The sequence below is a fragment of the Aedes albopictus genome, chromosome 3, assembly GCF_035046485.1.
Source record: "Aedes albopictus strain Foshan chromosome 3, AalbF5, whole genome shotgun sequence".
Taxonomy (NCBI): domain Eukaryota; kingdom Metazoa; phylum Arthropoda; class Insecta; order Diptera; family Culicidae; genus Aedes; species Aedes albopictus.
In genome coordinates, this window is record NC_085138.1 from 342,906,373 (window position 1) to 342,932,599 (window position 26,227).

Consider the following 26,227-nt stretch of genomic DNA (forward strand, 5'->3'; position numbering starts at 1 on the left):
AATGTGTTTAAAATGTGTGCGCGCCACACACATTCCATGTGTTCCCGGCCTCATACTCATTTTTGTGCGGCTCGGTGGAAACGGAACAGTCAAACGTCTCCCGAGCCGCGGCCAAACAGTTTGGCACATGTAAACATGAGGTGGATTTTCGGGATTTTTTCCATCGAAGAGCTGGAAAGCAGATGGAAATGGAAATGTTTTTGACACATTTTCAACTGCTTCAGCTATTCGATGGAAATAATCTCTGAAAATCATGAAAATTGAATCTTGTTTTCTAAATTTCATAAACAAAAACTAATATGGAAGCGGATTCCATATTCCGGGCGTTCCACAGAATGTGTGTTTTCCACACATGACAAGACTTCATGCATCCGAACACATGAATGTGTACGACCCATGCAACACACAAAATGTGCGGCATGTAAAGAGGGTCGATTTGAGAGCGACCAACACAGCCGCTGTGTCGGTGTGAGTTAGCGTGTGCCGCGGATACCAGTTCCCAACTCACCAGTGGTGTCACCACCTCTTCATAGACTTCAAAACGGCGTACAGTATTGACCGCAGAGAGCTAATGGAAAAGCATGAACGAGAACGGTTTCTCCGGGAAGCTCACTTCTTCTTCTTTGCCTGTCATTGCAAGAATTTGTATTTTGAGAGGCAAGCACAATGATACACTATGCCCAAGGGTGAGAATTTTTCCGACTGGATCAGGAATCGAACCCGCCGTCTCCAAATTATTGGCGATCCATAGCCTTAACAATTAGATTCATCAAAACGACGATGCAAAATACTGCGTCTATATCGTTTGAAATTGGCCTGGGATCACAACCGTGTGATTAACTCTCGTGCCTGGTTTTCAACATCGCCCTGGAAGGTGTTATGCGACGAACCGGGCTCAACAGCCGGAGCACGATTTTCACAAGATCTGGCCAAGAAGACTGGAGGGCTTCCTCCATGAATACCTTCAGAGATTTTCCCTGGTATTCTTTGAGGAATTTCTCCTGGAATCGCTGGAGAGATTTTTTCAGGGACTCTTTCGGGGACTCCTCTGGGAATCCCTTCGGAGATTCTTCAAGGAATTCATTCCAGGAGCTCATTCGAGGAATTATTCATGCAGTTCATCTAACGATTTCACCTGAAATTTCGTTTGAGCTTTCTCAAGGATTTCTATTTTGGATTCCTCCAGGAGTTCCTTATATGGTTTTTGCTGAAGTTCCTTTACTGATTCCTCAAAGATTTTTCCCAGTGGTTCCCTGACGAACTTTTTCGAGCTGATTTTTCTGCAAAATATCATCGTACAGCTTCCTTCAAGGGATCATCGTGATAACTCATGGATAACTGTCACTGAGGAAGATTACGTGGTAGTCGAAATACGCGTATCTGTCAAAGGACAAGCAATATAGAGCGGAATTGGAAGGTACCAAACTGATCACGCTTATCAAGGCTTTCTCAACTCAACTATTTTACGGAACTTCGAAGGCAAAATCCTCATAAGTTACGGGTTTAATCACTTGCTTCCAAGTTCATAGTCTGTATAATTTTGTCATTTGAATTGAGAATGGGGACACCACTAGTACATAGCGCTAGAATATTTTCTTTCGCAAAATAAGTTACTTAGTTTGAAATAAGTAATAGCGTTTACAATTGCTACGGAAAACTATTCACACAATAACTTTTACTATCGTCGGAAACCATACACTTGAATCTGATACATTGATCTCAGTAAATGAATGATCAATTTCTGTACTTATTCTAATTAATACCGCGATCTACCGATATATCAAACAACTCATCAGTAGTCCACATCTACCGAGGGATCGGTAAAAATTTTGCCTATAATTTTCAATAGAATCTATGGAGTTTTTGCCTATCCATTTACTGTGATCAATCACAAAATTCAAGTGTTACGGTCAAACCTAACCGGACAAAGCGGAAAAGTGGAACCCAAACCGTAGGGGGGACTTATGAAAATTTACACCAACGCAGACAAACGAAAAGACACGCCTACACACACAGCGACACTCATCCATACAAATTGATATCCTAATGATCGGCGGCAATCGCACGTCCGTTTCGTTACCTCTTAGCTCAGTTCAAAACCAGCTCCGCTCTGGATGGCGTAGATGAGTTTCTCCCGCAGGATATCCTCCTTCTCGAAGGCCGGCAGCTTCAGCAGATTCATGCAGGTGCTCGCCGATGGAAGACGATCGGTATCGCCGGCGTTCTGTATGCAAAACGGCGGATCCAAGTCCTTGAAGCCTAACAGCGGCGGCCGCGAGCAGCTGGTCACGAACTTGAGCAACTGCCGCCGCTGGATGTCGTCGAATTCCTCCACCACCTTCCAGAACAGCTGGATGGTTTGGTGTTCCAGCGTGAAGTCGCCTCCGTAGCGGGTGTTCTGCCGAAGGTCGTTCACGTCTACGGGGATTTCAGCGCCGGAGATCAGTACCTGCAGTTCCTTATTGCTAAACATGTACAACCATTCGATGGGCAGAACATTCGCCAGACCTTGCCGAAAGGCAAGACACTGCGAACGGATCTGCTTGTTCAACTTGAAGTCCGCCATCAGCTGGATGTACTCGAGCCGGTTAGACGAACTGACCGTAATGTTGGCTCCGTTCGGTTTGAGTTCTTCGATCTGAAATAAGAGATTAATAGATAATAAGGTGTTACTTATGACTTCGAGAAGAAGGGGCCGTGCACATAAGCGAATCCCCCTCCACTTACGCTGAAGCGCTATCTGGGCGGTCTTTCTAACCGACAAGACAGTGTTTACAATCAACCTCCTTTTCCGGAAGCCAAACTGGTAACTGATAAGACCATTTACACCCTCGGTATCTTCTCAAGCACCTTCGCCGCTTTGTCGATTAAGCATATTGGTCTACATGCCGACGGATCTCCGAATGATTTCCACACCTTTGGCAACAGAACCAGGCTCTGCCGCTCCCAAATCTCTGGTAAAACTCCCTCATCCAGACATTTCTGCATAGCAGACCCGAACATCCCGGGAGCAGAAGCAATAGCTACTTTTGAGGTCAAGTTCAAATCTCCGTCCAGACCTGGGGCCTTAGCTACGCTAAGGAACTTTGCTATCCTCGCAAGTTGACCTTCTTATCGCCAGCCCCAGTCTCTACGGCTACGGGGATCGGTCATACGAAAGAAAGACAAGGGCTAGGATAATGACGGGGAAAAGCCCCTTGATGAAACCCTCCGACATATCTGGAAACTGCTCTGTAGGAGCCATTACACCTCTTCTCTTGACCAACACGATCCTGTAGACATTACCCCCACGGATTCACATTGGCAATCCACCATCAACGCAGGCCTTTTTGCTAGCTTTTATCTCAGTCTTCAGCGCGATTCCGGCAGCGGCGAACACCGGCCGCCGTTCGTTTTGCTCTTGCTCAGTTCAAGCTTGCACCATCTGCCGCCTAGCCCGTAGGCAGGCGCGGCGCAGGTCTGCAATCGCGTCGGTCCACCTGCATTGTGATTTGCTCACTGCGGCTTTCTCGAAGTTCGGGCACCTTGGACCACCCGTTGGATGCCTGTTGTTCACGGATTTCCCGGTACAAATCAGACAGCTCTGTGCCTTATGGCCTTTGGCGCCGCATCTCGTACACAATTTGCTCCTGTCAGGGCCTTTGCAGTCCCATGACATGTGCCCTGGTTCCAGACACCTGAAACAAACCTCCGGTGGCTCTTGGAACGCCAGATGACATACGCACCAGCCTACCTTAATCCTCCCAACTTTAAGGGATTTTTTTACGTCCGCAACAGGTAGCTGAATCAAAGCTACCTGTGTCCCTGCCGGCCCCTTCCGAAGCCTAACGGCTGCGGCGGCTACCTGCACTTCGCACTGTTTCTGCAGTGCCGTAACGAGCTCTTCTACTTCGGTGACCTCGTCTAGGTTTATCACCTTCAGAGTCGCCCTCACCACTACCCCTTCACCAAGGAGCTCTTCCGTCAAACTTTTGTAGGCAGCGCCCTGGCGGTCCTTATCCAGCATTATCTCGCCCTTACGAGTACGTCTAATACTGCGCACGTCGGCTTCCAGCTACACGAGCTTGGCGTCGCTTCGCATCGCCTTCAAGACGTCCCAGTACTTATAGACTGTTCTGCCTTGATGACGAGCGCGTCGCCTTTCTCGCGCAGGACACCTATTTTTTACGCGTTGGTTTGGCGTCCCTAGCTACTTCTACCTGCGGCTTTGACTTCTTCTTCTTCTTCCGCTCGACCTTTGTCCAAGGGGGATCCTGCTCTTGGCTCGCCCTAATCTGTGGTTGCTGAGGGCCTACCAACGGTCGCAACCTCTTGTTCCCATCCTTCCGAGACGGGCCAGCCTTTTCAGGCCCACCCTTCCCAGCTCTCCGGGACACCTGGCTGGGGTCCGACTTGCCGGCATTATTGTTGACCTTCGGGGTAAGTATCCGCCTGGCTTTGCGGGCACCACCAGACGGCTCCTCACTTGACGGCTGCCTCGTCCGAATCTGCGAGTGTTTATCACGAGCTGTCGCATCCAGCACACCTTTTGGACTACCTGGGAAAGCGAAGACCTCCGTCTGGGTAGACTTCGTATCCTTTTGTTTCACAGGTTCCGCCGCTTCTGCAGCCTTCACGAGTATCATGTGTTCCTGCTTGGCATCGTCCATAGACTTACGTAATCGCAACAGGGCCGTTTTCAGGATCCTACTAATGTTGCACTTCGTGAACGCAAAGTCGATGATCTTGCCAAGCTGATGCTCAGCCACTTCGATTGCAGCTTGTTCCTCAACAACCATGTTCCATCCAGCATCTCCACCGGCTGGCTTTCCGGGGATGGACTGGAGCTTCCAAGCTGGAGCTGCGTACGCACTCATCGCATGATATCTGTTCATCGTATAAATAAGGTATGTATGTTGGTGTCGAGTTGCACTCTTCAGCGCTGTAAACATTCTCTCTGTACTGCTCTTATCGAGTCCTCTACACTCCAACGACTTGTTTAAGGGTGGCTGCGAGGTCCTCGACGTCGGTCATCTCATCGAAGTTTTTACACTGAAGAGTTGCCTCCACCATCATGGTCCTCTAATCTCCACCTCTACCTCTCCCAGAACCTCTTGGACTAGCGCAAGGCGTGCCTTTTGCGTTACCTCATTCTTCAGGATCTTAACCAGGTAGTCGGGTTCAGTGACGTCCACTCCGGTAGTGGTGCCCTCCTGGGTAGAGCGCTATTTAAAAATGTTCATCTGAATCTACTTCCACGCAGTTAGTTCACTAATTTGGACACAGATCGTGATTTAATTTTATCTTTTATTTACTTACCCTCGTTTCTCCTAATTCGTCACAAACTATCGTGAAATCTAATCCCAGATCCGCAACATCTCCCTCGTAAGCCTTCAGTGACATAAGGTTTCTGTGAAATACAGTTACGTTAAAATTTGTTTTGTTCAAGTATGAGAATTCTAGTATACTAGTAACAAACCTATGCAACACCGGATCCAGGGACGCCAGCTGATGAATATCCACGTCCGAGTGCTTCCCGGCCAGCTTAGATAGGAAGAATTCCGCCAGCGGAAGTTCTACCAGCAGATTTTCGTACAACGCTTTCCCCAGGATCCGTCCAATAAAGTAATAGTGTCGTTGATAGTCCTCCACAATTTTCCCTACGCTCGGATTCGGGTACAGCATGTTGTCTTTGCTGATCCTGGATCAGATAGAACATAGTCGTTTATGTTCGGAGCTTTTAGAGTGACCTAAATCAACAAACTTACATGAAAAACCCTCGATGAGGATCGAAAGCAGTCTTGATAAGCTCGGACAGAAACTCTCGGAAGACTCCACCTCCGTCGATACCTGCTTCCCGCATGCCCGCCGAGTTGACCATTTCAATGCGAAACTTTGGCCGGAGATCGGGTTCTGAAAATGAATCAAAATACATAGCATCCACCATACTTCTCCGCTGATCTCCGTTCACGGAAATGTCGATAAAATTTGCCTCACCGTTAAGCGGACTCAGCTTGTCGAACGCGTCCTCGTAGAGATGAGATCTTCGCACGGTCAACTGGATGGACGGTCCCTGTAGAAATCCTTGCAGATCGCCCTGCGTGCGCAGCTTGTCCGCGGCCACCAGTCCCTGAAATACGCCCACCCGAGTATTGAACGCCACCACGAAGGGAATCTCCCGCAAGATCGTGATCGATCGGATCTGTTTCGTCGACAGTGGAGGTCCATCTTCCACGTCCTCCCGGGTGAAGTCCCGAATCGGTTGAAAGGGCCGGGGACCTCGTCTACCGCGGGACAGATGCAAATCGGTGGGTTTGTCCAGCGGGAGGTTGAGGTTCTGAGCCGTCCAGTGACCCTCGGGGCAGAACGTTCGCCGCAAGTCACGCGTGTGGATCTGCCGTAGGAGCGAAACGCATACCTTCAGCAGGTGGGGCCAAACGTTTTTGCTCTGCTCGTTGGTGTCGCACTTGAGTCGATAGTGTGAGGTGGACTCGTTGTTCAGCGACGTTAGCATCGTCCGATAGCTATCTTTGAGGGAGGATCGCGTTTCAGGGAATGCTAGCTCTACCAGACCTAGGGAGATTTCCTTCAACGTCGTACTGAGTGGGATGATTTCTGCTAACGTGAATGGCATGATTTTGCTAACAGTGCCGGGTAGAACGTTCTCCTGGCAGAACTCTGTATCGCTGAGGGTGGCAATGAGACGGCCGAACAGGGCACAAAACGAAGCCAGGATGGGCACTATCCGGTCCGAGTCGTATTTGGCTAGAATAGAAGTAAAACAAAACGTGTGAACTTCTGGTTCCTTTTTATTCGAAGAGATTTGGAATCTCTTGATGCAGGGAGGGGCAGGACGTTTGGCATACGGACGTTCTTTATATGAATGTTTGGTATGCGGACGTTTCCTCGACTAGACGATAGGTCGAATAGAAGTTTGGTCAAAAATAGGAGCTGTTATCATTATTGTGGTATGCCTATTCGTGCCCTCTTCTATGGTTACGATTCTATGTCCCTGCCTGTTGTTTTTCCTATTTTATTTCTATCCTCTTCCCTCGAGTAGATGATGAATAGGCTCCTGTTCATGACGATGGGACAAACTTCCAAAATTGAGGAGAATGTGCCTCTGGAGCCAACCTATTCTGACGTCGAGAAAGACTTGCAAGCGTGCTCACCTATGTGTGGCAGCGAACGAAGAACATTGTGAGATCGCTACACTGTACGATGAACCCAATAGGTTGTCGAAGCTAAAAGTATATTGTGATCAAGACATTTTACGGACCAGGTTGGGCATGATCTGGCGAGTATTGGGAGTGACCGGGACTCCAGAGTGACAGTCGCGAATCGAATATTATGACGTGACATTGGTGATTGTGTGTTTTCATTGACTTGATGAAAAGCAAATGAATGAATGCGTGAAGCAAACAAATACTATACAGTAATTGAATCAAAGTTTAGTTCTATTAACTAGCCAAGATTATTTTTCCTGCATCCGTACAATCGATTAAGCTTCATAATATCCCCTTCGCTTAGTTTAAGGCGCTGTCCGATAAACACGTTCGGTACTTTTGGTATGATCGTAGGTTCTCCATTCATAGAGAAAGCCTTCCTAACATAATGCATAATGCTACCGTAGTCGTACTTAATGTTGAAGTCAGTCACTTTATCGTACGAGTACTTCTTGAAGTTGTGTTTCTGCTCGGGTTCGATATTTTTCCACAAAATTTTCACGTATTGATCGCGATTTGTAGCGCTTTGCTGATGGTAGAATCCCAACGTATGCAGCAGCTCGTGCATGATGGTACCTAATCGAAAGCACCCAGATTCCAGTCTGGTCGGAGTTAGATTCAACGTTTGCGGTTTTCCTTGATACCCTATAGTCGCAAAACATCCTGGCTTCTCAAAGCCTATTTTAACATAATTTTTCGCCATCTGACCGGCTTCCACAAATTTAATGCAAGAGACTGACTCGATCGTGTCCATAGCTTTGCGAATATACTCGAGTTGCGAAGGACCTACAAAACATTACGTTTGATTGCTAGCAATCATAATTTAAAAACGCTACTCTCACCAAATTTTTCGATGTCTATTCGATAGCGGACGGTATTGTGAGGCCATCTGTATTTCGATTTAATCATAACATTTCGTAATTCATCATTTGTGGCCATTACTTGCTCGGGATTAAGGATCATGTCCCCCTCGAAATGGTTGCCAATCTCCTCTGCATTGTCTCCATCTTGCGATAAGGCGGAAGTGATGAACACAGCACACAGCACAAGTGTTGTCTTGATGTGTTGTCATTAAAAATTTGCTCGAATTTGAATTAAAAAGAAGCGTACAACAGCTTACCTTCATTCTATAGGAACTGTAATATTACTGACCTGACGCTGCTAGTAAAACCATCGATAACAACCAGCGTTTTGCTTTCTGTGTGGAAAAATCTCACAAAGCGAATTAAAATAGCCGGGGCAAATGTGACATTATTCATGGTTCGAATACCATTACCTCAATGCTTATCATTGGACATATACCTACGTTGTTTCGACTACACCCGAGCAATATTATCAACCAGGAATGATTACAAGGCAGGACGTGTCAGCCTACGATATAGGTATATTGCCTATATTGCACATTTTCCCACCGATGAACTGTTCCCGCAGTTAAATATTAGGTTGCCTCAGTATGCCAGGTTTGATCCACGGTCATGTGCATGAATGAGGATCTCGTCGATTCACGAGAAAACCTATTTAGAGAACTCCATCACATCAGGTACGCTTTTAGGTACTGGGCCCAAAGCATCATTGACTCCAGGGCAAGGGTCAACCAAAACACCATTGTTCACAATATTTTTTTAAGGTTACTAGCTGATCGCTGAATAGCTAGACTTTTCGGGCCCGTATGAAGTTGATCACCAATATTAACTTCTTTTCCCGATCAGCCTAGATAGCTGTGTAGTGTCGGTATCGGTTAGTTCAACTGGCTAAGAATAATACTATGGACCGCCTGTTCCAGTGGTAGGAGTCCACTAATCAGGTGACCCCTAATTCAATGTGTTATGCGGCTTTACGCTTACCGTGCCTAGGAATGAATAGTTAGGGGGGTCTTATAAAAACCTAATCGCAAACGGAGCCTGTGGAGTACCAGGGCACCCTACACAGTATTTTTCCCTTACTGCGCTAACCGGAGCAATAGTGTATTCTGGTGCATCCTCGCCTTTAGCGCACTCAAATCGATACCGCTCTGGCTTTATTGTTGCTGTTATTTTTTGTGTTGTGATTGTTAAGAGTTTAATCTTGCCTAGTTTGGGTAGTGGCTACGGTTAGGATAGCTCAGATAAATCTCCAGCATAAAAGAACAGCAACAATCAATCTTTGCAGACTTATGCAAAATGGTTCAGCCCAAGTGGCCTTGGTCCAAGAACCTTACTTCCGTAAGGGGAATTTCTATCTAGGAAACCTTGTGAACCCGGTGTTTGCTACTTTCAGTAAACATGAAATGGCAAACTCGCGTGTCATACCTCGAGCCTGTGTGCTTGTCAACAACACAATAGTTGCTACGCTCATCGCTGAACTAACCACCAGAGATGTATGTATCACAATTGATGTATCTGTTGGAAACCTCAACAGGAAATACGTCTATTGTTCGGTTTATTTACCGCATGATGAACCATCCCCTACGGATGCTTTCAAATAAGTCATCGCATACTGTACTTCAAAAGGCCTTCCGCTAATTGTTGGTAGTGATGCTAATGCTCACCATATCATCTGGGGCAGCTCAGACATTAACTTGAGAGGCTCCAGTTTGATGGAGTAGTTAATTAAGTACTACTTAAGTACTTAAGTAATACAGATCTTGCATTACTGAACATAGGCAACCGCCCAACCTTCATGGTATCTGCTAGAGAGGAAGTGTTGGACATAACGCTTTGCTCTAGTAGAATTAGTCATGAGCTGACCAATTGGCATGTGTCAGATGAAGAATCTTTATCTGACCATCGCTACATCTTTTGTTACTTCGCAAACATTTGTAGCATCTGCGCTCCACATGTCCCGCATAGCAACCATATTTTCTAGAAGGACCACACCAGTGGTACCTACCACGAAAGTCTATCCGTTCCCATAGCATCGATCTGCTTAGGCGACAAATGCAATGTTCGCATATGCAGAACGATGACCACCAACCGTTTCGGTAATTCTGACGCAACAAAAATGTGTCATACTCATATTTCATTTTCCCATGCCAAAGGCATAAAGTTATCACCAAGCGCCTTTAGCCTTGAACCCGCCTTCTCCATATCGTAACTCTCTCTGGATCTTCTCTCTCTGTCTTTCGAATATCGATCGTCATCGATCGTTTACACAAATACAAGCAAATGACATCCAGCTACCTCCAGTAGGCTACATGTAACTTAAAATTGAGAAAATACATCATTCTGATTTCAACCACCAACCGGACGAGTGATAAATCAATATCACATCCAAAGTTAAAATTAAGAAGTTCCCCTCATGGCGAACCGTGTACAAGTCCTCGAACTTGCGTAGCTAGTGAACAGTGACTAGTGATTGATACTTGAAAGCAGAGGCTTGAACTGCTTTTCCAACAGTAATTCTTCGCTAATCGTTAGTAAAAGTGAACAGTGACAATGGAATAAATGGTTCAAAGCCCAAAATAACAACAAGTGGAACAGTGATTTTTCCCTGATAGTTAGTAAAAGTGAACAGTGACAATGGGAAAAAATGGTTCGAAGCCCAAAATAACAACAAGTGGAACAGATGTCGAAATCAATAACATCTTGGAGCAGCACCAAGATCTGCATGCAAGTCACGAGTTGAAACTCTGGCTTATACTTGTGCTTGTTGCAATTCAAGTGACCGTATTGTGCTACAAAGAACTTAAACGGCTTAGCCATCAAAACGCAATAAAAGCGGCGAAAATCGTTGGTAAACATGAAAACGTGTAAACATCAAAATTCTGACTAAAGTGAATAAACAGTGAACAAAACCCCAGGGTTAACCGGCAACCTGGAGCGACCCATCATCAGGCCAACCGGCAACAGGGAGCGGCCAACGGCGCGATGTGTTGCAGATTAATCGCAACAGTGGAGCAGAGTGAGTTGTATTGCAGTCGTTAATAGCGGTGATGAGAGGTAATTACCAAGAACTCAAAAATATTTACGATGACCTTAAATCAAAAGTAGGAACTAGATCTTCAAGTCGTTTATTATTACGGACCAAAAATAGATCTAAATTTCTAGTCTCAGAAATAACTCAATATTGTTTTCTTCACGATAACTCTAACATTAGAGTTCTTACCGAAGAAGCACAATATATTTTTAAAAAGATTATAGAATTAATAGATAATAAAGCCGAAAATCCTCTCATATCCTTAAAGGCAACGGTAACCGCAATTATTTTCAAAAATAGACTATTCAAAATGGCGTTAGTTGTGGATGTCAAGTTAGGAACATCTTTGATCCCGATTTATGACGGGAATACAGCAAATTTAGACGGATTTATCGACGCAGTAACACTATTTGAAACCACCGTGAATCAAGCCTTCGAGAAAGGCACAGCGGATCAAAAAACCGCGGCGTCAAACACAGTTTTACAACTAGTTAGAACGCGCCTCACTGGTAAAGCACGACAAGCATTGGCAGCGAATCAGTCGTTGAAACAATTGCTTGACGCAATACGAGTAAGGTGCGCATCTAAAGTTTCACCTGACAGTGTTATCGCCAAATTAAAAACCCTGAAACAGGGCGGGGACCTGAACAATTTTTGCGATCAGGTGGATAAATTATGTAATGAACTCCAAGCGGCATACTTGCGTGATGCAATTCCGCAAGACACCGCTAGTAAAATGGCTACGAAAAGAGGAGTCGAGTCATTAATTAATGGCACAAAGAACAGTGAAACACGGATGATTCTTAAGGCTGGGACATATGATAGCATTTCCGATGCTATTCAAAAAGTTTTGGAAAATGATGCATGCGAAAACAAACCACCAAGTGCGCAAATGTTTGCAGCACGAAGTATGCAACAACCTAATCGTAGGGGAAATTTTTCTAACAACCGTGGACATGGTCGTGGATATTTTGTACCCAATCGAGGAAGCTACAATAATTTCCAAAGGAACGGGAACTTTCGCGGAAATTTCCACGGAAGAGGTAATTTCACCAACAGAGGTTACCATCAAGGTAGGGGATCGTATCATCAACGTGGACAATTTGCTCAAAGAGGACACTCTAATCCTCATTATGGAATGTATGTAGCTCAAAACATTCCTCAACAATTTAACCAACAACAGAATCCTCCCCCAGTTCAAAGCAATATGCAACCTACTCCGTTAATTCATCATTCAGGCCAACCCCAGTTAAATTTTTTAGGCCTACCACAAGGGCAGTTTATGCCATAAACCTATCTGCAACCAATTTTGTGCTTTTAAACATTGAATGTGCCGAACAACAATGTAGTTTTATAATAGATTGTGGTTCTGACATATCAGTGATAAAAGCATCAAAATTGAGATTTCAACAAAACTATAACCCTAATGACACATGCATGATTTCCGGAATAGGCAATGGTACCATACATACTTATGGAGCACTTACTACTAATCTTCTGATAGATGAATTTTCGTTTCAACATAAACTGTATATAGTTAATGATAACTTTCCAATTCCTACCGACGGAATATTGGGAAGAGACTTCTTTACCTCGTATAGGTGTTGTATCGATTATAACACATGGATTCTGTCAATCAATGTTTTTAACACTTGCATTACCATACCAATAATTGAAAAATCACGTACAAAACAAATCATACCACCACGGTGTGAGATGATTAAAAAATTAGATTTACTAAATCTTACAGAAGATATGGTCACTATATCAAATGAAATAATACCAGGTTTAATGTATGCAAATTGCATTATAAATAATGAAAATAAATTCGTGAAGTTCATAAATACCACGAATGAAAATATAATCCTTCCTGAAGACTTCATACCTACTATGACCCCTTTAAGAAATTTTTGCTACCATGGTAAAATTTCTAACCAAAATTCGAACAATGTAAGAAATGAACGTTTGTTACGTGAATTAGAATTGAATAATATTGACCCAAAAATTAAACCTTCTCTTGAACGTTTATGTATGCAATATAATGACGTTTTTGCATTAGAAAATGACAACCTTTCCACTAATAATTTTTATGAACAAGAAATTTCGTTGAATGATAATTCTCCTGTCTATATTAAAAATTACAGAATTCCTGAAGCTCAAAAATCAGAAATTGATCTACAAGTTAGAAAAATGTTAGACCAAAAAATTATTCAAAATTCAACCTCGCCATACAACTCGCCCATTCTACTTGTTCCAAAGAAGACTGATTCAGATACAAAAAAATGGAGATTAGTTGTCGATTTTCGACAATTAAATAAGAAAATCGTACCCGATAAATTCCCATTACCTAGGATTGATGAAATACTAGACCAATTGGGCAGAGCGAAATATTTTTCGACTCTCGATCTAATGTCTGGATTTCATCAAATCCCGTTACAAGAACACTGTAGAAAATTTACCGCATTTACAGCAGGAAATGGTCATTTTGAGTTCAATAGGCTTCCATTTGGATTAAATATTAGTCCAAACAGCTTTCAGCGCATGATGACGCTGGCGCTTAGTGGTCTACCACCGGAATGCGCATTTCTTTATGTAGATGACGTAATTGTCATAGGATGTTCACTAACGCACCACCTAAAAAACCTATCTAACGTATTTGAGCGTATGAGAAATTGTAATTTAAAATTAAACCCAAAGAAGTGTTGTTTCTTTCGATCAGAAGTAACATTTCTTGGCCACAACGTGTCACAAGAAGGAGTACAACCCGACAAATCCAAGTATTCTATTATACGAAATTACCCAATCCCGAAAAATGCTGACGAAACGCGCAGATTTGTTGCATTTTGCAACTACTACAGACGTTTCATACCTAATTTTGCTGAAATATCTCACCCTTTAAATCAACTCACAAGAAAAGATGTAAAATTCCACTGGAACGAAAACTGTCAAACAGCCTTTCTTACATTGAAACACCAACTTTTGTCGCCCAAAATACTTAAATTTCCAAATTTTACGAAAACATTCATTATCACTACTGATGCTTCAAAAGTGGCTTGCGGAGCTGTTCTAGCTCAAGAGTACGATGATATCGAGTTACCAGTGGCGTTCGCTAGTCGGACGTTTACAAAAGGTGAAGCGAATAAATCGACTATAGAGCGTGAACTAGCCGCAATTCACTGGGCAATTAAATATTTCCGACCGTATGTGTATGGAAGAAAATTTGTTATTAAAACTGACCACAGGCCTCTCGTTTATCTTTTTACTATGAAGGATCCATCATCCAAACTAACACAAATGCGGTTAGATTTGGAAGAGTTTGACTTCACAGTACAATATATAAAAGGGAAAAGCAACGTTGTATCAGATGCACTTTCTAGAGTGATTCTCGATATACATGAACTAAAAAATATGTACATAATTACTAGGTCAATGACCAAAAATAAATTATCCCCACAAATCGTTCAACCGGCTCCACCGGAACCTGATCAATTCCGAGTGTATGATGCCATCAACGGTTTAGAAACTTTTGACATACCTAAGCTAAGTTTCTCATTTAACCAAACAAATAATAAATTTAATTTACTTTTATTCAATAAAAATTATTCTAAGAGTCTAGCTCTAGCGCTAGATCTCGATTTAAATTTAATGCCAATGTTGAAGAGAGCATTTGAAATTATAGATAAAGGGATCCCTTCTACCATTAAAAATTCAAATATTAAAAGAAATACAAGAAATGCTATTAAATTTAGCTCAAAGAAGGCCAAACATTTTGCAATCGCAAACAGCGATATGATTTTTAAATACGTAGACATAAATTTATTTAAGGAACTAGGTAACAAAATTCTTAGGAATTGTACCATATTGATTTATGACAAACCCAAATTTATTAAATCAGATACCGAAGTAGATCAAATTCTGCATCAGTATCATAATACTCCACTTGGAGGACATATAGGAATAAATCGGTTATACCGTAAATTAAGACCAATCTTTTATTGGCATAATATGAAACAAATTATTACAGATTACGTGAAAAAATGCGAACTCTGTAAAAGAAATAAGCACTTCGCACAAGTGCAAACTCCCGCCATAGTCACTTCGACACCCATTAAACCTTTCGAAGTAGTATCGATCGATTCTGTCGGTCCGTTTTCGCTGTCGATTAACGGGAACCGATATGCAGTATCGATGCAATGCGACTTTACAAAATTTATCATTCTAGTACCCGTTCCAGACAAAACTGCAGCCACTATGGCAAAGGCCGTAGTTGAGCAATGCATATTAATATTTGGCCCGATGACAAAAATTAAAACTGATCAAGGAACAGAATTTAAAGCTGTCTTTGACGAAGTTTGTAAAACCTTACAAATAACACATACATGTTCAACAGCCTATCATCCGCAAACAATAGGCGCGTTAGAGAGAAATCATAGGTGTTTAAATGAATACCTACGAAATTTCTGTAACGATCGTGCTAATGATTGGGACAACTGGCTTGCATATTACTGTTTTTCGTACAACACAACGCCCAACCTTGACCACAACTACACGCCTTTTGAGTTAGTCTTTGGTAAGAAGCTAAACACCTTTGAAATAATACAAAGCAAAACTACCCCGTTATACAACTACGAATCCTTTGAAAAAGAAATGAAATACAGGTTACAAATTGCTCACACTCAAGTTTTAGATGCTATACAAAAAACAAAAACAAAACGAACCATCAAATTAAATGAAAACGTCAGAAATACGGATATTATTATTGGTGATATAGTTTATTTGGCTCATGAAAATAGAACAAAATTGGATCAAGTAAATTCAGGTCCGTATACAGTGATTAACACAACAGAATCTAACGCTACAATAAGAAATAGCCAAAACAAATACACTGAAGTCCACAAATCTCGATTAATTAAATTTAAAAGTTAAAAACTTCCTAAAGGGGGTAGGAGCGATAATTCTTGATTTCAAAATTTATAAAAGTTGCATCTACTCGAAAAAAAAAAACAGCAATAGTTAGACCATAAAACCAATCTGTCATTTGTAACAAAGAGATATTTTGTGAGAGGTACTTGGAGTCATATTGCAAACATTTTCTATCCTGCGAAGATCTTCCGTTAGGGGGATGGTGTAGCATCTGCGCTCCACATGTCCCGCATAGCAACCATATTTTCTAGAAGGACCACACCAGTGGTACCTACCACGAAAGTCTATCCGTTCCCATAGCATCGATCTGCTTAGGCGACAAATGCAATGTTCGCATATGCAGAACGATGACCACCAACCGTTTCGGTAATTCTGACGCAACAAAAATGTGTCATACTCATATTTCATTTTCCCATGCCAAAGGCATAAAGTTATCACCAAGCGCCTTTAGCCTTGAACCCGCCTTCTCCATATCGTAACTCTCTCTGGATCTTCTCTCTCTGTCTTTCGAATATCGATCGTCATCGATCGTTTACACAAATACAAGCAAATGACATCCAGCTACCTCCAGTAGGCTACATGTAACTTAAAATTGAGAAAATACATCATTCTGATTTCAACCACCAACCGGACGAGTGATAAATCAATATCACATCCAAAGTTAAAATTAAGAAGTTCCCCTCACATTGCGTTTCAGGAATCCCCGGTCAATAAACTGGGATCTTTTTACTGATTTGGTTGCGGCCAAATTTCATGTATACTCACCATCCATTGACACCCCGCATAGATCCAAACCATACCTGAACAGCACCGGATATGGTTTATGGTCCATCCTCTACCATAATCAAAATGGTATATTCGACCGTAAGCCGACCATAGCTGGGTAATGTTCTGACCGTAATGGGTGATGTTTTTGAAGACTCGACCATACGAACAACGGGTCGTTAAGTATGTTTACCGTTTCAAAATCAGATTTTCTGCATACAAATTTCAGACGTGAACCGTAACGATAACGTACTCGATATAGTTGACCAATCTACATCTGGAAAGTTGATACTATGGTTGGGAAAAAAATATTACTATAACCTCGACAACGGCAAAAAACATTACGTACTATGGTTAAAGATTCTTTTTTTTTTTTAATAAATATTTGTAAATTCAAACGCGTTTGTCAATAAATTTTGTAACCATTTATTACAAAACAGTACAGAACAATTACAGTTGCAACAGCTTATGTATATTTTCACCAGGATTTTCACTAAACACCATTGGCGGAAGCCTCTTCGCGAAACAATGTAGAAAGAGTTGGAACAGACGATGTTCGGCTGGCTCGGAGGCTTTCAGGTCGGCTCGCAAGGCCTACAGGAATGCTCTCCGGTCTGCTGAACGATCCGGCTGGAAAAACCTTTGTACAAATGTTTCCAGTTTGAGTGAAGTCAGTCGGTTAAATAAAATCCTTGCAAAATCTAAGGATTTCCGAGTGAACTAACTTCGTTTGCCAAATGGCGATCTGACTTCCTCTGATGAGGAAGCTCTGGAATGCTTATTCAGCACACACTTCCCTCTATGTATGGATATTATATCTTCGGATGAACCTGATGTCTTTTCTTGTTGTTACGTCCTGGAGTTCGGGGTGGCCGGGAGACATGCTTGTCTATTGAAACTCCCAGGCGTAGCGAATAACACATTAAAACATAACTTTATTTACACTAATAAAATTACATAACAAACACATTAAAACGTAACTTTATTAACACTTAAACCCGGCGGTTACAATTCTTCTAATTTATTCTCTGCGATTGTGCATCGACCGAGGCATAACGAAATGCTATCGGCAAGCACGCAGATCGGCGAGAGTATGAGAGACAATCCAGTGGTTCTCAACACTTGTAGTTACAATTCCCTGGCTTCGGCTCGGAGTATTGTAACTATAGAATCGATTGTGTGGGCACTTAATAGATTTGCTCCTTTCAAATCTCCTGGGGCAGATGGGATTTATCCTATTTTGCTTCAGAAGGGATTTGATCATTTCAAACCAGTCTTTCAAGATCATCCATCTACTCCATGATTCAAACAAGCATGCTTTGAAATGATCCTTAACACCAGGATCGTTTTGAATCATGAGTTTTTCCAATCCCAGCCTGCGGGATTTGTGCATGGGATTCAATCCCAAGATTGAATCCCTAAGTTCAAGCACCGACGAACCGACGTGACAGCTAGAACAAATAAATTCAAATTTGTTGTCCCCGACGCCATGATGAAAAATAGCCGAACACTACCGCCTCCTCTATAATGGTTTGCGTTGTTTTGATAGCTTGACTCCAAACCCCCGTGTATTCATATAGGAAGAGGTTCGCGTCTGCGCTGATTTGACAGAAGCGTTCGCTCGCTTCGCTGGTTGACCGTTAAATTTGGGGGGGACAGTTTTGAATCACCACTGTCACGTCGGTTCGTCGGTGGTTCAAGTGCACTGAAAAGGTTGGCAGCATTTAGTTTGGAAGAAAATTGCGTTTTGATTTTAAATTGCTTCTTCGGGTGCCTGTTACCTATACCACTGTTGTGGGTGAAACGCTTAATGGTAGCAATACGTGCCGTATATGCCAAAACATGTTATTGAGCACAAAATTTTACTGAATTTTAATATGTGAAGGGTTTAAACAGGATGATTATGTTAAATTTTATAGACAATCTTCGTTTCTAGAGTTTAGGTCTTATCTTAGGTCTCTAATGGGTGAACTGTGTAAACGCATTTTTCTTTAATTCAAGTGTGATAAAAAAGGCTGCGTAAACTCCTCGGGCCCCTCTCAAAAGCACCACCTTTGGAAGAGACTGGCGTTTGTGTCTTTCAAGGTTTCGCCAATGCAAAGCCCGTAGCTTCCGCGACGGTAAGCCCAATTCCCTGGGTTGGTGTCCGACCTTGCGAGCCGGCCGCAAAACCACAAACATCGGAAAAACCAACAGGAAAGGTCTGCGCAAAAATCAATAGGATGAAAATTTGTCATAAATCTGGCCGAGCTCAACTTTCGGCCGTCCCGAAGCGTTACAGAGAACGTGCCCCTGACATGATCAAAAAGCAAATTGCTTCTTGTGTAATCTGTCAAAGGCAAATTTTCATCATCACTCAACGAAATATATATGGTAACGCGATGCGTTTCCGCTTCCGTAGGAATCATTCAAGGATTGAATCATGGGATTCAATCCTCCCATACATGAGGCAAGATTCAATGCATGCCTGGATTGAAACAAAATGAGCGCGTCGAACTGATCATGATCCTGTGGTTTTGAATCTCAGCAGCTCTTACAGTGAGTTTTTTTGAAGACTGTTTCAAACATGTTTTGAAACAACTACTTGTTTGCAGTTTTACTACAGGGTATATTCCCAAATCCTGGCGGGATATTACTGTGAAGTTTATTCCGAAAGTGGGTCGTGTGTCGTATGAAGAAGCAAAAAGTTTCAGACCTATCAGTTTGACCTCTTTTCTTCTGAAATGCCTAGAACGCATTGTGGATCATCACATCCGTGATGTTCATCTGGCCAACGTGCCTTTTCATGTGAACCAACATGCCTACCAATCTGGTAAGTCCACTGTGACTCTTTAACACAAAGTTGTTTACGATATCGAGAAAGCATTCGCTCAAAAGCAATCTTGTTTGGGTGTTTTCGATATCTAATCGAGGGTGCCTTTGACAATGTGCCTTTCGATTAGAGATGGTTTGAAAACCCGAAACCCGACCCAAACCCGAACCCGACGGGTACGGGTCGGGTTCGGGCTTGACAATTTTTGAAAAAACTCGGGTTCGGGTCGGGTCCGGGTTTAAATAATTTCAAAATGTTCGGGTACGGGTCGGGTCGGGTTTGAATAAAGTCGGGTTCAAGTCGGGTTTGGCACCAGTGTAGATAAATCAGTGTTTAAAAAAATGCTTTATTTGTAATAACCGATACATATAACAATTATTTTTTGACTCGGGTTTTGGTCGGGTTGATCAAGAAATATTTTCTCGGGTTCGGGTCGGGTTCGGGTTTGCTCGACGAAAATTTTTCGGGTTCGGGTCGGGTACGGGTTTGACGGAACAAAAAAATCTCGGGTACGGGTCGGGTCCGGGTTTTGAAATTGAAAATTGTTCGGGTACGGGTCGGGTTCGGGTCTGTAAAATCTGGAACCCGACCATCTCTACTTTCGATGCCATATTGGAAGCCGCACGGAGTCATGGTATATCTCCAATGATTTCCAATTGGATTCATCAAATGCTCAAAAACCGATATCTCTTCTCGACATTGCGTCTAGCAGGGATTAGGAAATTGAGTGTTTGTGGATGCCCCCAAGGGGGGCCTTGTCACCGGAATCTCGTAGCATATACGCTATTGAGGCAACTCAATAATAGCGGTTTTCCTACTTATGGTTTTGCCGACGACTACCTAACATTGTTAGTAACTCCTGTGAACCGCACTTCAACACACACCTCGTTGTTTCCACTTTTGGTGAATTGGGACAAAATTTTCCTTGCATATAGGACATTTTGCACGAAATTCCCTTCCCGGGATGAGTGGACATCTGGATATCTGGAAAGAAGTATTTCAGACAGCATCGTATGTTACACTGATGGTTCCCTTCTCGAAGGTCGAGCAGGTACTGGTGTTTATTCTCGTGGCCTAGGCTGCTATTAAAGCACTTGCTTCGGCCAACTCTAGGTCGAAGATAGTTATCGCTTGTCGAACTCAAATCGAGGAGCTGAATTCAGCAAACGCTGTTCACCTTGTATGGGTACCTGGTCATTCTTCCATCGCTGGAAATGAATTTGCTGATGAGTTAGCTCGCACTGACTTCATTGGCCCTGAGCCAGCTATTCCGGTATCCAAGTGTTGGGTAAGGCTTCAGATTGACACCTGGGCTGCCACTCAGCACAAACAATATTGGAATAGTTTGGAGTCATGTCGTCAAACAAAATTGTATTGTACTAAGCCATATCTAGCGGTGGCGAAGTATCTAACAAATCTGTCAAAGCAGAATTGCAGCATGCTGGTCAAAACACTGACTGGCCACTGCCGACTCAGCTATTACATGGCGAATATTCAGCAAGCTGATTCATTTGCATGTGATAGCTGTGAATCCGATTAGGGAACTTCGTATCATTTGATATGTAACTGTCCAGTTTTTGCGCGACTGCGTTTCCGAGTATTCGGTAAACACTTAAATATCAAGTAAAACTGACTTCAGAAACCTGAATCTTCAGGACCTTCTGTTGTTCTTGACCCGCTGTGGTAAAGAGCTATAGGCTCGCTTCACGCTTTATGCGTTATCACATCGCTCTTTCCAGGGCGCTGTTTGAACCCATTGTGGTTCGATTATGCGTGTATGACGATCTTATTCCCTTACATGTCCTTTCCCCTGTCCCATCCTTTTTTTCTTCCCTTCTCTCTCAGGTAAATGATGAATAGGCTCGTGTTCATGGCGATGGCACAAATTTCCCAAATGGAGGAGAACGTGCCTCTGGAGCCGGCCTACTGATACCTGTTACCAGGAATTCCTCTAGGAATTCGTCAGGACTCCAGAATCCGAAAGTTCCTCCAGAATTTCCTCCAGGAATTGTTTCAGAAATTTCTCCAGGCAAGGATTCCTATAGGAAGGCTTCCAGGAGTTCCTCCTGAAATTCCTCCAGGTATTTATCCTTAACGGCTTCATCCCGGAATTCCTACAGAAATCTCTCCAGCAATTCCTTCAGACATTCCTCCAGAAAATTCAACAAGAATGTCTCCAGTGATTCCTCCAGACGTTTTTCCAAGCAGTATTTCAGTAATGGCTCCGGGGATTCCTCCTGAAGTTAATTCAAAGACTTCTTCTGGAATACCTCCAGTAGGTCTTCCAGGTACTTCTTCAAGAATTCCACCAGGAATTTCTTCAGAGATTTGTCAATGAACTCCTCCAGAAATTCCTCCAAATATTCTACCACGAATTCTTCCAGGAATTCCTGCACGGATTTACCCTGTAATTCTTCAATGGATTCCACCAGGAGCTCCTTTAAGAATTTCTCCAGCAATTCCTTCAGGAATTCCCTCAGGAAATTCTACAGGAAATTCACAAGAAATTCCTCCACTCCAGGTACTTCTTCAGAGCTTCCTCCAGCAACTCTCCAAGCATTCCTTTAGTAATGCCTCCAAGGATTTCTTCAGAAGGTTCTCCAGGGTATCATTTAGAATGTCCTTCAGGGATTCCTCCTAAAATTCCTCCAGGAATTTCTCCTTGAATGCCGCCTTCTGGATTCCTCCAATAATTCCCTCAATAATTCCCTCCAGGAAATCATCCACAAATTCATCCAGCAATTCTTCCAGAAATTCATCTAAGAATTCCTCCAGGAATTTCTCTACGAATTGCTTCAAGAATTCCTCCAGCAATTCCTCCAGAAATTCCTCCAAAAATTTCTCCCGGAATTAATCCAGGGATTCCTCCAGGAAGTATCCAGAGCTACCTCAAGGATTTCCGCCGGAAATTTCTCCAGGGATTCCTCCTGGACCGCCTTCACGAATTCTTCCAGGAATTCCTCCAGCAATTCCTTCATAAATCTCTCAAGGAAATCCACCAGGAATTCCCTCCAAGAATTACTCCAGTTGTAGATCCTAATTCCAGCGACACTGCCGTAAGTTTAAATTCATTTATTAGAAAATTCGGCAATTTTGGGTTAAGTTTACATACAAATATTTTCGAAAAAGTTTCACCATGTTTAAAGTTTGTCTGACTTATTAGCTTTTGAATGAGACCTACGGTTTTGAAATTGGAGGCAAATTGGCGGAGATATGGAGCTAAAAAAATGACATGTTTTTGACGAGGTGACCCCAAACTTTTGATCGGAAAAGTATATAGCACAATTGCTTCTTTTCGCAATCTTAATTCTTTAGATCGACCTACATATTACGGTGGCTGTAGCACCTTGCCATTTAGCTCAAAAAATAGTAAAATTATGCCTACTTACATATCGTCAACCCCTTGGACAGCAACGTAATCGGCGACGAGAATCCCTGACTCGCTGTCTGCGCCGTCAACGTGTACCACAACGACCGGACGAACTGCGGCTTCGATGCCAGCATGTACAGCAGCTTGTACTCGTACACGGCCAGCCGATTGTATGTCATGAGACTGTGGCAGATCAGACACAGATACTGCACCACGTCCGACTTCTCCAGCACGGCATCGATGTGTCGCACCACAAACGTGACCCGCCTGTTGTCGTTCAGCATAGCGATGATTTCCGTCAGGGTGCGGTTCTCCAGACTGGTCAACATGGGAATGTCGTCCGATTCGGACTCGGAATCACTGGAATCGTCCTGCCGGTGGTGGTACATTTCCATCGATAGGCGGGGAAGTTTGGTGATGTTGCTGACCATGGATGAAATGACTTTCACGTAGGCACCGTACAATTCTTCCGAGTTGAGTTTTTCTGAAATTGTAAATTGATGTTAAAGATCGATGACTTTGGTAGTTTTCTGCAGATTTGTTTTCTTCATGATAAGACTTACCGAATTCTTCATCGCCCAGCCTCATCACACAGTACAGCAACGAGCTGGACAGCACCAGCGTTTCTTTCTCTAGATTCCTTCGAGGCTTTTTGGAAGCGCTGACCGTCGAACTTTCGCCACCCGTTGTTGCCATCGTTTTGGTGGTGGCAGTAGCGGCGCCATCATCCATCTCGTCATCGATGTCTATCAGAATCGTGTTCTGATAGTCCAATCGAAGCTGATACTCTTCGGCAATATACCGGATGAGGCAGATGTATGGGAAGTCCCCGCTCTTGGCCAACGAAGGGACAATGTAGTGCTTGACCTGGTCGGAGAATGCCGGCGAGAGGATGTGGAACGTAAACGACTGCAGGATGTTCTTGTTGAAGGCTTCGTTCGAGGTGGGCAGTAGTTTCAAGGGGCGGAGTAGCATCTGGAGCAGGGCATCGGCAATTGGATTCGGAATTGTGATCGTATCTTCGTCAACCGCCGGTATCTTTTCCTCGATCAGCTGTCTGACGACTTTGAAATACTTCTGTCGTATGAGGTAACAGAAGATGTTTTCCAGATAGGTTCGGCTCACCTGGGGATTGTCCTTGGGGATGTACTTGTCAATGTAGACGTTGGAGGAGAATATTTCCAACATACGCATCGGGATGGTCTGTAGATAAAAAATTCACAGTATGTGGGATCAGCAGATCCGGCAAAATTTGCAAGTTCTTGGCATGTTCACAGGAAAGCATGTAATGTCCACCCTCAATATTCCTTTTTGTTACTCACCGGTGAATGTTCCGGAATGAATATCTGCTGCAAACATAGACCCAGTAGCTTTTTGATCCGATGGGTCCATATCGACTGCGACGCGGCCATTCCGAACACTTCCGCGGGAGATTTGATGATATACTGACACAGGAAAATCTAGAAGCAAAACAAAATCTCTCAGATTAAAAGGTCAATGCCGTCGTGTCGAAATTGGAATCGATTTTTTCTTCGATTCAATGACCTTTGGGTGGCGACTCGGCAACTTGTTGCCACTTTCCGGCGCCACCCCGGCCGTAACACTCACCAGCCGTTCGCCATCCTTCCGAATGTGGTAGAAGAACTCGACCCGTTTGACCAGATACTCCAAATCCACCAGATTCCGAATCCCGCAGGTCCTCCGATACTCGTCGAACCGATCCCGTTCCCGTCGTTTCACGTTCTGTCGCTGCAGGAAGCTGCGCACCGAGCTCTGTATCACGGTGGCACCGTTCTGCTGCCTCCGGGCATCCTCTCGCTTCTGCCGTTCCTGCTGCGCCTTCCGGATGATGGTCAGACGGTCGGACTTTTGCGAAGCACCCCCAAGATTCTGCTGCGGCCGTCGACGAAAGTCACCGTCAAAGTTGAACATTTCGCAAACGATTTTGCGAGTTGCGTAAAACACTGCTGATACGAACGCTTCCGGTGTCCGCGACCAATCACTTACACGCTATTTCGTCGTCGTTCGGGAAAACGTAAATTCTACGGAAAACGAATTTTCTTCTACGACGAAAAACGCGAAAAACAAAAAACCTTTGTGTACTCTGGCAGAATCAGCTGTGGGGAGGAAATTTTCATGTCTTTTCTGACGCAAACATGACAGACAACAAATCATTCGTCATCGTCATTGTTTTATGACAGCCTGACGAGCATGATGATGATGATGATCAATAAAAATGATAATTCCCACCATACTGAACATACCTTGACCGAGCTATTTTGCCACTTTTGAAATGTTACTCCAGTTTCCGCTGAGTTCCACCCCTGCGAACGATTTTTCTCGATCTGTCAAAAGGAACTGTCAAAGCCGGATAAACCAAAACATCGAGTGTGTGATCGCCATCAGCAAGTGGAAGCCGCATCGTATCGGTCCTGAAAATCCAAAAATCCGCTTTTTTCGTGAATATCCTTATTTGGTGGAAACAACTGCGTACGGACCTTCGAAATGTCCGATCCCAGCTCCAAGGACACCGTCCTGAAAACGGCCATGATCTACGTTTGCGGAGGTAAGTTTTCACGGGGTTCCACCACAGCGTGGTTTGAAAATATGATTCGAGCTTTCTCTTGCAATTGCAGAGTGCCACCACGAAAACGAGATGCGTCCCCGAGATCCGATCCGTTGCCGTGAGTGTGGATACCGTATCATGTACAAGAAGCGTACAAAACGATGTAAGTATTGATGCCTAGGAACCTCTAGGAACTAGGAGGTAATCCGCTCCCAACATTCGCAGATGATGCGAAGAAGTTGGGGAAAGCGGGGTAAAATGGACCACAAAATGAAACTTAAAATTTAATACATATTTTTTCTTGTTTATTTTCAGTGGTTGTCTTCGATGCCAGATAAATGTTTAGACCGTTGAAAACTTTTGAATACCATCAATATTGTAATAAGTACGAAATAAGTTTATGATTAGTTAAAAACTGTGCTGAACGTTTGGTTATTGATCCGAAAGTGTTGGCCTTCATCCTCAGTAGGTAAGAAAGTTTTAATTGAGTCATGGTAATTTCAATACAGTGCGGATTCGTTGGTTGGAAGCTCGTTCGTTGGGGTTGCCTGATGGTTGGGTGCTCGCTAGTTGGGCCATATCCCAACTAAAAAGCTCTCTAATGTCAAAATGATTTTGACGTTTCAAGGACGCATAGTCGTTTTAGTACATTTATGCATGTGTGCATTAATTTATAAGTAACTGATGTGCAT

At 43.3% G+C, this 26,227-nt stretch overlaps 3 protein-coding genes across 3 annotated transcripts; 1 reads left to right on the forward strand and 2 right to left on the reverse strand.

The window, feature by feature from the left end:
• Positions 1-1,485: 1,485 nt before the first annotated feature.
• LOC109412049 (ubiquitin-protein ligase E3C) lies at positions 1,486-25,137 on the reverse strand. The gene is made up of 9 exons (XM_019685692.3): positions 24,578-25,137; positions 24,292-24,429; positions 23,533-24,172; positions 22,989-23,453; positions 5,977-6,744; positions 5,748-5,892; positions 5,459-5,680; positions 5,299-5,389; positions 1,486-2,638 (listed from the first exon to the last, which is right to left on the reverse strand). The coding sequence occupies exons 1-9, from the start codon at positions 24,899-24,901 to the stop codon at positions 2,084-2,086; spliced, it is 3,348 nt and encodes a 1,115-aa protein (XP_019541237.3). The 5' UTR covers positions 24,902-25,137; the 3' UTR covers positions 1,486-2,083.
• LOC109412047 (seminal metalloprotease 1) lies at positions 7,411-8,346 on the reverse strand. The gene is made up of 3 exons (XM_062843123.1): positions 8,326-8,346; positions 8,048-8,261; positions 7,411-7,991 (listed from the first exon to the last, which is right to left on the reverse strand). Exons 1-3 carry the CDS (start codon positions 8,329-8,331, stop codon positions 7,444-7,446), a joined length of 768 nt encoding a protein of 255 aa, XP_062699107.1. The 5' UTR covers positions 8,332-8,346; the 3' UTR covers positions 7,411-7,443.
• A 214-nt stretch (positions 25,138-25,351) lies between the features above and the next one.
• LOC109412048 (DNA-directed RNA polymerases I, II, and III subunit RPABC4) lies at positions 25,352-25,954 on the forward strand. The gene is made up of 3 exons (XM_019685691.3): positions 25,352-25,535; positions 25,606-25,698; positions 25,851-25,954. Exons 1-3 carry the CDS (start codon positions 25,475-25,477, stop codon positions 25,871-25,873), a joined length of 177 nt encoding a protein of 58 aa, XP_019541236.1. The 5' UTR covers positions 25,352-25,474; the 3' UTR covers positions 25,874-25,954.
• The last annotated feature ends 273 nt before the right edge of the window (positions 25,955-26,227 follow it).